Source organism: Microtus pennsylvanicus, chromosome 9, assembly GCF_037038515.1.
Source record: "Microtus pennsylvanicus isolate mMicPen1 chromosome 9, mMicPen1.hap1, whole genome shotgun sequence".
NCBI classification, from domain to species: domain Eukaryota; kingdom Metazoa; phylum Chordata; class Mammalia; order Rodentia; family Cricetidae; genus Microtus; species Microtus pennsylvanicus.
This window is the reverse complement of record NC_134587.1, coordinates 10,039,498-10,051,551: the sequence shown is the minus strand read 5'-3', so window position 1 is coordinate 10,051,551 and position 12,054 is coordinate 10,039,498. Positions and strand designations below refer to the sequence as shown.

Sequence of the window (12,054 nt, the reverse complement as noted above, 5' to 3'; positions counted from 1 at the left end):
GAAATACACAGCACACACATACACAGAGAAACTGAGGACATGTCTTAAAGGGCTTTTAAATAAACAAGTTTTTAATTTTTTAAAAAAAGATGATGCAATGACAATTTAAAAAAAGTATACTAATGGAAGTCAAGCCACGACAATAAAATCCTCTAAGCTACCCACAGTAAAACTGCAGGGCCGTACCGAATGAAGATTACTGTTATGCCACAGGAGTCTCACTGAGCTCCTGAGCTACAAGGCATATGATGAAGTATGATTCTTTACTCAGCAACAGAAGAAAAAGTAAGGGACATATCAGTATCCAGCAGATAATACAGGACAATCAAATTCTTTTTCCTGCTACTAGATTAATTCTGAGCTATGATAATTGAGTTTGGAGAAGTTCGTTTATATAGAATACATTTTACAAGAACAATAGAACAAAGTGTTCTCTACAGGAAAGTCTATGTAATTTGCCTAAAGTAAAAAAAAACTGAGTAGCAAAGATCACAACATTATTATTTCGAATTGTAATTACTTTTCTGTTTTTCTTCATCTTGTGACAGTCTCCCTAGGTTGCCCTGGATGGCCTTTAACTCAGAGATCCACGTGCCTCTCTGTCTTCCTAATCCTGAGATTAAAGGTGTGTACCACACCTGGCAAAACAATGTTTTTCCCAATAAATCAAACTTGGTGATCACAGCTACAACTACCTCTTTTACAACTAAAGCCTAAGAGTTTCCGAGAGTCTGTTTTTCTCACTCAACAGTGTTATTAATGGCACGCAGCATTTTGGGATAGCCTTCAAAAGTCTGGTGAACTAGCAACTCTAAATGTAAGCCTGGTACATGAAGAATATGTAGTGCAGGGGCAAAGGTCAGAGAAAGTAATGCACTCTCCTATTCTGCATAGGCAGGGCATAATGGACAAAATCCTGAAACAGGTCAAATTAGCGTTCACCTTCACCTTGTCCCAGGCAAACATGTATACCAGCTAAGACTCCATTCTATCTGCATAAGGTTCTGTCTCTCAATTCTAAGTCTTCCACTTTCTGAACTTCAAAACTTTCCTCCACTTCTCCCAACCACTGATTCTCATTCTCTATTATCATTATATTTAATGTGTATGAACGTTTTGCCTACATACATGCCTGATGTCACTGGAGACCAGAAGAAAAGGTTAGATCCCCTGGGATTGAAGTTACAGATTATTATAAGCTACAACACCGGTACTAGGAAGAGAATCTGGGGCCTCTAGAAAATGAGCCATCTCCTGTCCCTTTAATTCCCGTTCTTGATTACAGCTCATCTCAATACATTGTTTTGAAAACAAAATCAGATCTTGGTATATAGGTTTTTAGACAGTTTATCTTGAATTACCCTCCAGTGAGTACGGACAGGGCATCGGGGAAATTCTTCATGAACATGAAGAATCATCAGTAATCTGAACAATACTGCAGAATTATGAACAAAATTCTTTCATTTTCTAGATCATAGGTGTCTATGTACATGTACAACAATCAACCTGTAGGTCAAGACCGCACCCCCCAGGGGGTATGCGGGAAGAACACCCCTTTCACAAAGGTCACAAACACAAGTATTTGCTTTATGACTCATAACAATAGCTAAATTGGTTACAGAGTCGCAATGGTTGGGGTCCCTAAAGACGAGGAATCCTGTGTTAAAGGGTCGCGACAGTAGGATGGCTGAGAAGCACCAGAGTATGAGGAATGCACACCTAACCATTGGAGGTAGTGCTAAGAAGTACTTGCTGTCTTTAATAAGGGCTTAAACCTTTTAATCTGTTGAAATAGAAAAAAAATATGAAATATATCCTGTTTATATAGAAAAATTAATCCTATGCATTTGATGAATTATGCCACTCAGAAAATACTGTTAGTAGATGATGCTTATAAAAATTACAACTCATGTTCCTAATGTATTATTTTTTTTAAAAAAAAATAACAAACTACCCTGCAAATAGAAGTAGTTAGCCATAAATCATTTTGAACAAAATGCAAACAGGCCTCCACATATGCATCTACTGTTTATACAGAAGACACGGTTCTATAATTACCATTCTTATGATGTGTACTAATATACTAATCCCACTTGATAAGAATTTGAAATCTCTGAAAGAGTAACTAAAACATTTGATGAAAACCAAACAGAAGTTTGGCTCATAAATACTGTGTTTAAGTGGGTAAGGCAAAAGAACTGCTTAAAATTTAAGGCCAATCTGGATTTCGTAAAAGAACAACAACAATAAAAAAATAAATAAATAAATAAAAACAGAAATTCACAGATATTATTACATGAAAATTATATTAAAATGCAAAAATACACATGGAAAAATAATTAAGAGGCTGGTGAGATGTCTCAGTGAGTAAAGACACTTGCCTCCAAGCTTAACATCCTGAATTTCATTCCAGGACCCGATGACAAAAGCATGCCCTGGCACCAACCACGTACACATATATGCAAATAAATAAACTGAATTTACATTAAAAAATAATTTGGTGCCAGGAAGAGTTGCACATGCAGTTCCAGGACAGCCAGAACTGCTACAGAGAGAAACTTACTCTCGAATACACAAACAAAAAACAAAGGCAAAATGTAAAGGTAAAATAAGAAAAAATTAAATATATTCCATGATTTTCCCCTAAGGCAATCACACAATATATATCATTGTGAAGTTATTTTTGGTTTTGTAAATAAATATAAAAAACTAACGAAAAAAGAAAGTTGGGCAGAAAAAACCTGCACCAAAGCCAAGTGTGGTGGCGCATGCCTTTAATGCTAGTACGGGGGAGGCAGATCTGGGCAGGAGGATCTCTGAGTTCAAGGACAGCCCAGTCCACAAAGCAAGTTCCAGGACAGTCAGGGATACACAAAGAAACCCTGCTTTGAAAATCCAAAAACCAAACCAAAACCCAAAAACTTGAATCATACATAATAATAATATAAAGGTTAATAATAAATCTGAACCTGACATGTTGTTTGTGACTGTTTTAAAGCTGGGAAGATTTCCAGGCGCCTACCTATGAGTCTTCAAACAATCTCATCATTCAATGTGATGGCTTAGTAACCAGGATCGATGAAGAAGTGTGTATGCTTTAAAGTTTAAATGTACTCGTATTTCTAGAAAAATATTTATATGGTACCAAAACCAAAACAACAACAAAATCCAAGTCCCTCATCAACAGTTTACAGAACAGTAAAGACAGGATAGCACAAAGTGAAACATAATTGGTAGCTATTAGGTGTAAAAAATATCTAAGATGAGTTTGTTCTACTGATTCCATAATTGGACAGCATATATTACTAACAGAGCAGCAAAGGTGAAAGATTGAAATTTAAAACTCCAATTAAGCTGTGGTTTGACAGTTTGAATGTCCCATACCTGCTTGACACCATGACTCACCATGCAATCTAAGATGAAAATTAATACTGTGTATAATCTTGCTTGTAACAACTGATCATGTTTAGAAAATGAATTGTTAAAAAAACTCATTAGCACCTACCAAATCAACAAAACTTTCTAAACACGTTTGTTTAATCATTTGTAACACTATCAATGGTCTCTGTGGCTCTTCTTCAGTATCTTGATTGCTGTCATCTGATCGTAACACAGCCAGTCAGGCCGGCTGCCACATCAGCCTCTCTTCAGGACCCAGTCTTAATCGTCCACCAGTGAGAGAATGAATCCAGCACTGCTGAAGCAGTAGAAACTTGGACTCGCTCTAGCTCTTACCTTTCAGAAGGTCAGTGTGCTCTAGTCACACTAGCCTGATCTTTTCACATGCTTCTTTTAAAGAAGCTGGCATGAAAAGATAACATGCCACTATTTTAATTTATGGTGAATTTTAGGCAGAAACCAACATGTTTATCACTCTAGAAATGTGGCCTACTAAAATGAAGATAGTCTTCCTCCTGGGGCAGAAGTCACGGGCCTTTTCTGATCTTTCCTAACCACTAACCACTTTCTACATTTAAAACACAGGTGTTTGTGTGTGTGCACGCACGCACACATTCATAGATGTGTGTGCAAATGTGTATTTTAAACTTTTTTCCTTTTGGTGCTAGAGACTAAACCCAGGGTCTGTACATGCTAGGCAAGTGCTTTAGTACCGACCAGTTCCCAGTCCCGTGAGCATGTTTATTACTGCTTCCTGCATCAATCTTAATTTGCTACAGTAGTATTACACATTAACCTTGAAACAAAATCTTTTTTTTTTTTTTTTTGGTGAAGGAGCAACTGATGCAAATGGGACTTAGAAACAAACAAAAAAACAAGATGCTAACAGAAGCAAATGGATTTAGGAGTTAAAATGGACTTTAACTATTTACATCTGCTTGCAGCATTACAAATGGTGAAACCTAGTGCTCATATCCTTCATAATAAAAATTTATTCTGTGCTTTAATACGCAGGCTATGTTACATAAACAGAGGATTCAAAGCTGCAGCGGAGTGGCTGAATGGAAGGAAAGTGGCAATCTTTCTGGCTCCAGTAGATGCCATTCCCTATCACACAGAGTTTCCCACTCATAAATACATGACAAATACTTCCTCAATCATGTTTTACGAGCAGGGATGCACAGGGGGTAGTCAATGGCTAGCTTGAGGGAAAATAGGAACAGCAGGCGGCAGAAACTGTACAGAAAATGGCTATGTGGTAAATTCTCTTCTGGAACATCACTCAGTTACCCAGTCTTTGATCTTTCAGCTCCAATTACACTAACTTCCACAAGATCTGGACACCTCCCCCCAACACACATATCCCAACCTCAGACCAAATCATTAGCTATACATAAAACCTACGAAAATCTGGTTTTATAAAATAAAACCATTCATACATCTATGTTGTTACAAATTAAAATTTGTTATTTAGACAAGAGCAGTTTCAATGGGCTATAACCATATCATCATCACAACTGGTCTCACAAAAAACATGGGGTGTCTGGCGACAGCTAAATCACAGGCTGGCGTCTCCTAAGCAGTCTGTCTACCATCAGGGTCTGGGAAATGGTATTTACTATACAATTAGAGCCAGGGAGTTCTACCTGTAATCACTGAAATACAGGTGTGAGAAGCCCCTTTGGGCAAGGAAACCGACTCATCCCTTCTCGTGTAAACTTTGATGTCTGTATTGTTTTACTCAGCCTCAGGAACTCACCATTCATACTTCCAGGAGAAGATTGATTAGCTGAAGTCAAATAATAAATTTTAAAATCCTTTCTTAAAGAAAACAATTTCTGACACATTAATCATCAAATTTATTAGAGTTTGAAACAAGACAGAACTGATTATATTTTAAAGTTAATTACTTTCTGGAGGACAATGACCAGTCTGAACTTCATTTTTATGTTAAATTTATGTTTTCTAGAACATTGCCAATAAAGAGGTTAAACTCAGTTTCCTATCAGGGACACAAAATGCTTACAGCAATATCAACAGGGCATTTTTAGTTGCAGTAATTTCACAGAATTTATTCTAATGATTTATTGGAGTTAACCATCTGACATTAATTATTGTTTTGGCTTCCAGTCTATGAATGTTTATTTTTCAGTTTAAAGCCTTCTCACTCTTTGATATCATATGGAAATGAGAATTTTTAATGGAAAATTGAAACCATGTGCATCTAAGTACTTAATGAAGTACAGGGAGAAACCAACAATATATTTTAGGAGAATTCAGGTCTTTTTCTTGTACAGTTTTGATCTATCTATATGACTCAATAGTACAGCATGCTGAGGAGGTAGTGAGGGAAGCCACAGTAAGCAGGAGGGCAGGGTCTCCATGCCCACCTGAACTCCACAGCTCTCTTCAGAGTTCTAAGAAGAGGGACAAATCTGGCACTTTTAGTTACATATTAGAATGGCAACATTTAAACGCAGTTTTTTACTTTGATACCTTTTGGAAGTTTCAAGCCAGTATCTGGGACTTTTTTGCATCCAGGTTTAGCTTTTTTAAAAAAAAACTATTCAATCTGGATTTTAAAATTTATGCCAGCTATAACCCCTAGTAGAGGTTTAAAGGTCACCTGCAGTATCAGTGTGGCTAGAAATTCTTGGCTTAAAACACTTTATTGATCAAATAACATTTTAGTCTCATTTTGTAGCAAAAAACAAACAATGTTTACATAACTTAAATTGGATAAGCAAACATGCACGTTTCAAAATTTTCTGATTTAATTCGGTTTTGTTAATGTTCTCTTAGTGCAAACAAATTATTTAGGAGACTCATCTCTAAATGTAACATGAAACAAAACTTTCTTATCATTTTCAACATTTTAAAATGAAAAGATAGTAAACATATTATACACATATATTATATGTATATATATTGTCTATATGCTTTGTGTTAGCGATATGTGTACATATATAGATATGTATATCCAAAGAAAAACTTACCATTTGTTTTTCTTTCTTATATAGTCTTTTTCAGAAAGATTAACCAAGTAGACCATTGGCTTTGAGGTCAAAAATAAGTGCTTATTCAACACTTCAATCTAGAGTGGGAGACAGAGAAAGAACCCTTTCAAATGCTGAGTAAATATGGAGTAAACATTGAACATAAGCACTAATGGAGTAAACATTTTCCTTTTTATAATCTTTGTTTGTAAAGAACTAGATGTTATGAAATATTTAAGTGAGAGATGGGGAAAAGGAAAATATAAGCTTAGGAATCTGTAATAGCTAACAGAAATCAAAGCTTAACTGTATATATTACTAGATATAAGATAATGAGCAGCGCATTTTGTTATCTAAGAAATCAAAGCAAAGGCAGTAACGGACAAGAGTATTTACAACTTACCTCCTTGTCATTCCAATCATGATAGAAGCGTACAGGTTTCTTTTGATCTATAACCCAGGATTTGACTTTGCACATTATATCCTGTACATGATCAAGGAAAAAAACTCAAGATGAACACTTAAGCATTTGATACTACGTACTAAAAGTTTCAAATCCTCAAAATAAAAATAACTTTTGTAATGAAAGGAGAACTATGCCACACAAACAATATTTTGTATCTCAAAAAAACCCTGATGAACTCTTGATGAAGCATTATTTTAGTGTACAAAGTTAGCAAAATTAGTTAACATAACAATATGAAAAACTGCAAGATAATTCAATCACATCAAAGACAGAATTTAAGAGTCCATATTATCTAGTGATTCCACATATTATTTTGAAATGGGAGGGGAGTATGCTGAAGAGAGACTAAAATATATTTTTCCTTATAAAGAAAAAACAAAGTAACTAATTTAAACCTATTATTGATTATTTACTCTACAAAATATTAAATGAACTGACCAAAACCTTTTTTCTTATGAATTAATTTTTCTGACAACACCTTCTCCCTGCCACTTCTCTAGTGCTTCCCCCACCCCAACCTGCCAAAGCCTCCATTACACAATGGCAAGAGCCCTGCACTGGTGACCTCCAACCAGCTGCATTCTCTTTCGGAACATCTCTCTCTGCTGGAAATCTAAAGGCCTTTTAGTTAGCAAGCCAGTGTGCATTCAGAAGGAGTAACTGCAGGAGGAGCCCAATGGGCTTTGTTTCTCTGGCCTTTCTTCACAGAAAGATTAATCATCTGTGAAATGGAAACGGCAAACAGCTAGTGACACAAACTGAACCCTTCAAGCCTTTCCTCATCAGCCCTGTGGGTCTGAATCTAAAAGCTGCGTGTGGCAAGGCTCTCCTTACAAGCAGGTGCTAATAAAAGGCTCTCAGGTCCCAAAGGTCAGACTCAGCTCTACCAGAAGAGGCACGGTTGAGAGTCATCTGGGCTTTTTGTTTGGGGGGAATTTTTGTTGTTGTTGTTTTGTTTTGTTTTTGTAAAGATAGTTTATGGGTCTGTTTTAAATATTCATTTCTTAAAATTTGTTGCAACACAATCATTAGTAATAGATTTCCTGAGAGTATTTTAACCATGACCAGTTATTCTCTTATAAATGTCCTCTTTTATAAATTATCTCAATATTTAGTATACCTTCCTTGCAAATCTTACTGTTACCAACAAGAAAAATAAGAAAAAGGCCCAATAGCCTTAGATCCTGATTTGAAGCCCTCCAGGGAAAGGACTTCCCATGGATTTTAACAAGGAAGGGGCAAGATGAAAACTTTTAATGAAATCTAACATGTTCTGCTTAAGAATAATCACTTTTACTCTTCTACAACTAAATTTCACTCATAAATGTTTAAAAGTGGCTAATGCAACACCATTTCCTACAAGGAGAAGATCAAAGTGCTATATTACAAATGCATTATGATTAAAAAAGCCCTGTGCAGCCTTGCTATTAACTGTTCTTTAAACCCTAAAAGGCTTCCCATAGATCTCACTTGGCACTGCATATACAACCTTTGACAAGTAATGTAGACCATTTTTATTCATTGCCTAAAATTGTAGGCAATTATGTGCGTCACACTGGCCACCTGCAAATTCTGAATGCCTGCTGCAGTTGTCAGTGCAAAAAACTAATGTCGGAGGGGATTAATCTGGGGGGAGAGAGTCCTCTTTAATGGCTCCAGCAGGTGAAATGGCCCAGCTGGTTACTGTGACGAGTGGCCAGAACAGCTTATGTAGAGACATGCAACAAGATTATACAAAAGAAGAAACAGAGGTACCATCTTATACTTCGTTCCATTAATCTTTTCCAATTAAAAAAAAACAGACAATAGAAAGCCAATTCAAAAATAAGGGAGGGAATTAATTTTAATCATATGAAAGTATAAAATACTTCTGTGACAATAAGCACTTTTACAAAGGCAAAGGGTCTCTCAAGGGCTGACCACCAGTGAAGGAATTCAGGGCGGCTCTTCATTTAAAAGTAGTGAGATTCTTGCTTCAGACACAGAAGCACTAGAGCACTAGTATCCAGCTTTTTCCTTCAGACTATAGGAGCACTACAGTTTTACATAAAGAGTATTAAATCACACGTGAAGTTCACCAACAGTATTTTCCTTAGAAGCCACAGTTATGTGTTAGGTTACTAAAACATGCCGGTTTTACCTTAAGACAAAACAGAAGTAGATTGCAATCAGATAACATTATTTCACAAAAATAACCAGTAGATGCTATATTAACAGTGTGTTCTTTTCTTATATAAAAGAAAAATTAATTTTAATTAAGAAATTTAAATATTATAACCTATCTAAAAAATTTCTAATTAGACCAAAAGGGCATGAGATAAAATGTATAATAGGCTAAGTAAATGTTTCCCTTATGCTTGTATATAAGCATACATATTAATAGATATACTATATTAATACATAAAAAATGAATAATGATTTTCAGTTAAATAAATTTATTTAGCTGAAGTGTATGTACTTTACCCACATTCAGCAAATGAGCACATAGTAAAAACATTACTAATCCCTTTGTATTAGATCTCTAATACATTTAAGTCATTTTGAGATTTCGTATTTCAAATTTTTATTCGTGTGTGTCAGTTTGTGTCTGCCACATTGTGTCCAGTTGCCCAAAAAGTCAGAAGAGGGCTTTGGATCCCCTGGAGCTGGAGTTATAGGCAGTTGTGAGCTTCCTGACAGTCGGGCTGGTATTGAATTCAAGTACTCTGAGAGAACAGCAAATATTCCTACACACTGAACCATCCATCTCCCTAGTCCCTCGGATTTCATAGTATTTCTTTTTATGAATATAAATGCTTTGCCTGTATATATGTCTGTGTGCTATGTGTGCCTGATGCCCATGGAGGTCAGGAGAGGGCACTAGATCTCTTGGAACCTGAGTCACAGATGATTGTGAGCCACCAAATGAGGTGTCAAGAACTGAACTCAGGTTCTCCCTAAAAGCAGCCAGTGCTCTTAACCGATGAGCCATCTCTCCCACCCATGATCTCATATACCTTTCCTATCTTATGTAGAAATACAGATTTTGGAATATGAACCTGGACTGCTTTTGTAACCATCTAACATTTCATTTAAAAATATATTCTGTGCATTTTTAAGAGCAGCGCACACTGCCTGTCTGCGCTCTATGCGCTACCATACAGTCGCCAGCTTCGGGCAAGGGGTCGACCTTTGGACACAGAGACTCACACAGAGAGACGGGGACATAAACCTCTAGTCACTGGTAAGAAGCCCCCTATTCAATAGCCCCACAGAGGCTTATATACCCAACAGTCAGGTGTGCCAACAGGTGAAAACCTTATCCTCTGATCCTCAAGGCCAAGGCAACCCGTGCTTGTGAAGCAGAGTTGGTAAACAACTTTGACACAGCTTTCAGTAACTCAAATCAGAAGGAAAGTAAAGATCTCTAGCAGGGAAGAGCAGCTGGAGGCCAGGACTCCAAACAGTCCCAACAATTAAGAATAAACTTGCCAGGCAATGGTGATGCACACCTTTAATCCCAGCACTCAGGAGGCAGAGGTAGGCGATCACTGTTGAGTTCGAGGTCAACCTGGTCTATAGAATGAGTTCCAGGACAGCCAAGGCTACAAAGAGAAACTCTGCCTCAAAAATCCAAACCAAACCAAGTCAAACCAAAAATAAAACAAAAGAATAAATTTGTCATATGAATTTTGTATTAGCTTGCAGTTTTATAAGTATACTAAATCTTAGAGCTAACAAGATATGCTTAAGTATGGAAACAAAAAGGGTCAACTAGGGAAAGTAGAGATGTAGCTGGGTGGGAATGACGGATTATACACAGGGTCTTGGGTTTGATGCTAGCACAGTACACTAAGAAACAAGGGAGGAAGGTGGGCCTGAGGTAGTGCTCTAGCACATGGTTTTAGATGCATGACCTTGATTGAAAAAAATCAAAGGGAAATCAAGTCAGGAATTAAATATACTCATTTGGAGCTCAGAGGATAGATCAAGGCTAGACACAAATTTAGAACTTATCTGTAATTAGACAATGAATTGGAACCACAGACAGGGATGTGACTATATAGGGAAAGACTTTATATCAAGAGGAGAGCTGTTATGATTCAAATGTGAACTGTCTCTCACAGGTCCACATCCTTAAACACCTGGTTCTCAGTCAGCTGTCGAGGCTGTGCAACTTCAGAAGGTAGGGTCTAGCTCAGGGACTGGGTCATTGGGAGAAAGTCTTATGGTTTTAGACCCCAGATATGCTTTCTGTCCTGTCTATATTTGTTTCCTGATGCACAGAGCTATGAGCAAGTAGCCTCCTACTGCTGTGGGTGTGGCTTGGAGCTGCTCTTACTGTCAGGCCTTTCCCATGGTGATAGACTAAGACTAACTCTCCAACTAGAGCTAAAATAAATTCTTCCCCCCTTTAAGTTGTTTCTTGTCAGGGTTTTGGCTACAGCAGCAAGAAAAGTAATCAGTGCACAAGACTGCCTCACCATGTAGTTCCTAAGTCTTTGGAAACAGTTTATAGAAGAGATGAGAAAGAGTTCAGAGCTGCAGGCTATAGCAGGGCTCCTAAAACTTATCCATTAATAACCCCTTTACACCTGAGCAAATTTTTAATGGCCCTGTATATACAGCTATATAAAATATGCAAATGAACCAAACATTTACTGATAATAAACCATAAAGAATTTATTTTAAAACCATTTTGCATGCATATAATATTGTCATTTATTAGGAACTAGAGTAAAATGTGTTTACTCTACATCAGGAATTAAATACTGGCTAAACATTTGATGCCACAGAATGTTTAGCACCTGCAATGTTTTCCAAGCTGACTGTCAGTGCTGAGAAGGTCCTTTGCAAAAATACAACCACAAGATAGCAGAAGTATGTTTAGGGCTATTTCAGAAATTGTTGGAAATTCTGTCTTCATTCCAAGCACAAAATTTTCATTTAATAATTAAAAAAAAAAATACAACTTCAGCCAGCAAGTCAAACAACAATTTTAAAATCAAACAGGCTAACGCTGTCAGGAACACTATTACATGTTTAACCATCAACTAATTTCGGGTCACCACACACTAGAAGCCTTTCAATGTTGAAACATTTTCACAATTCTCTTTATTTACTTACTTACTTACTTACTTATTTATTTATTTATATATTATGTATACAGTACTCTGGTGCCAGAAGAGGGCACCAGACCTCATTACAGATGGT

General features: G+C 36.7%; 1 protein-coding gene across 1 annotated transcript in view; it reads right to left on the bottom strand.

Annotated features, from left to right (window-relative positions):
- The window catches only part of Ola1 (Obg like ATPase 1), a 119,457-nt gene that overhangs the window by 42,566 nt on the left and 64,837 nt on the right, over positions 1 to 12,054 (bottom strand). Inside the window, exons 6-7 of the mRNA XM_075984882.1 lie at positions 6,799 to 6,879; positions 6,396 to 6,493 (exon numbers count right to left, since the gene is read on the bottom strand). Of these exons, the coding sequence (XP_075840997.1) occupies positions 6,396 to 6,493; positions 6,799 to 6,879 (179 nt within the window). The remainder of the gene's footprint in view (positions 1 to 6,395; positions 6,494 to 6,798; positions 6,880 to 12,054) is intronic.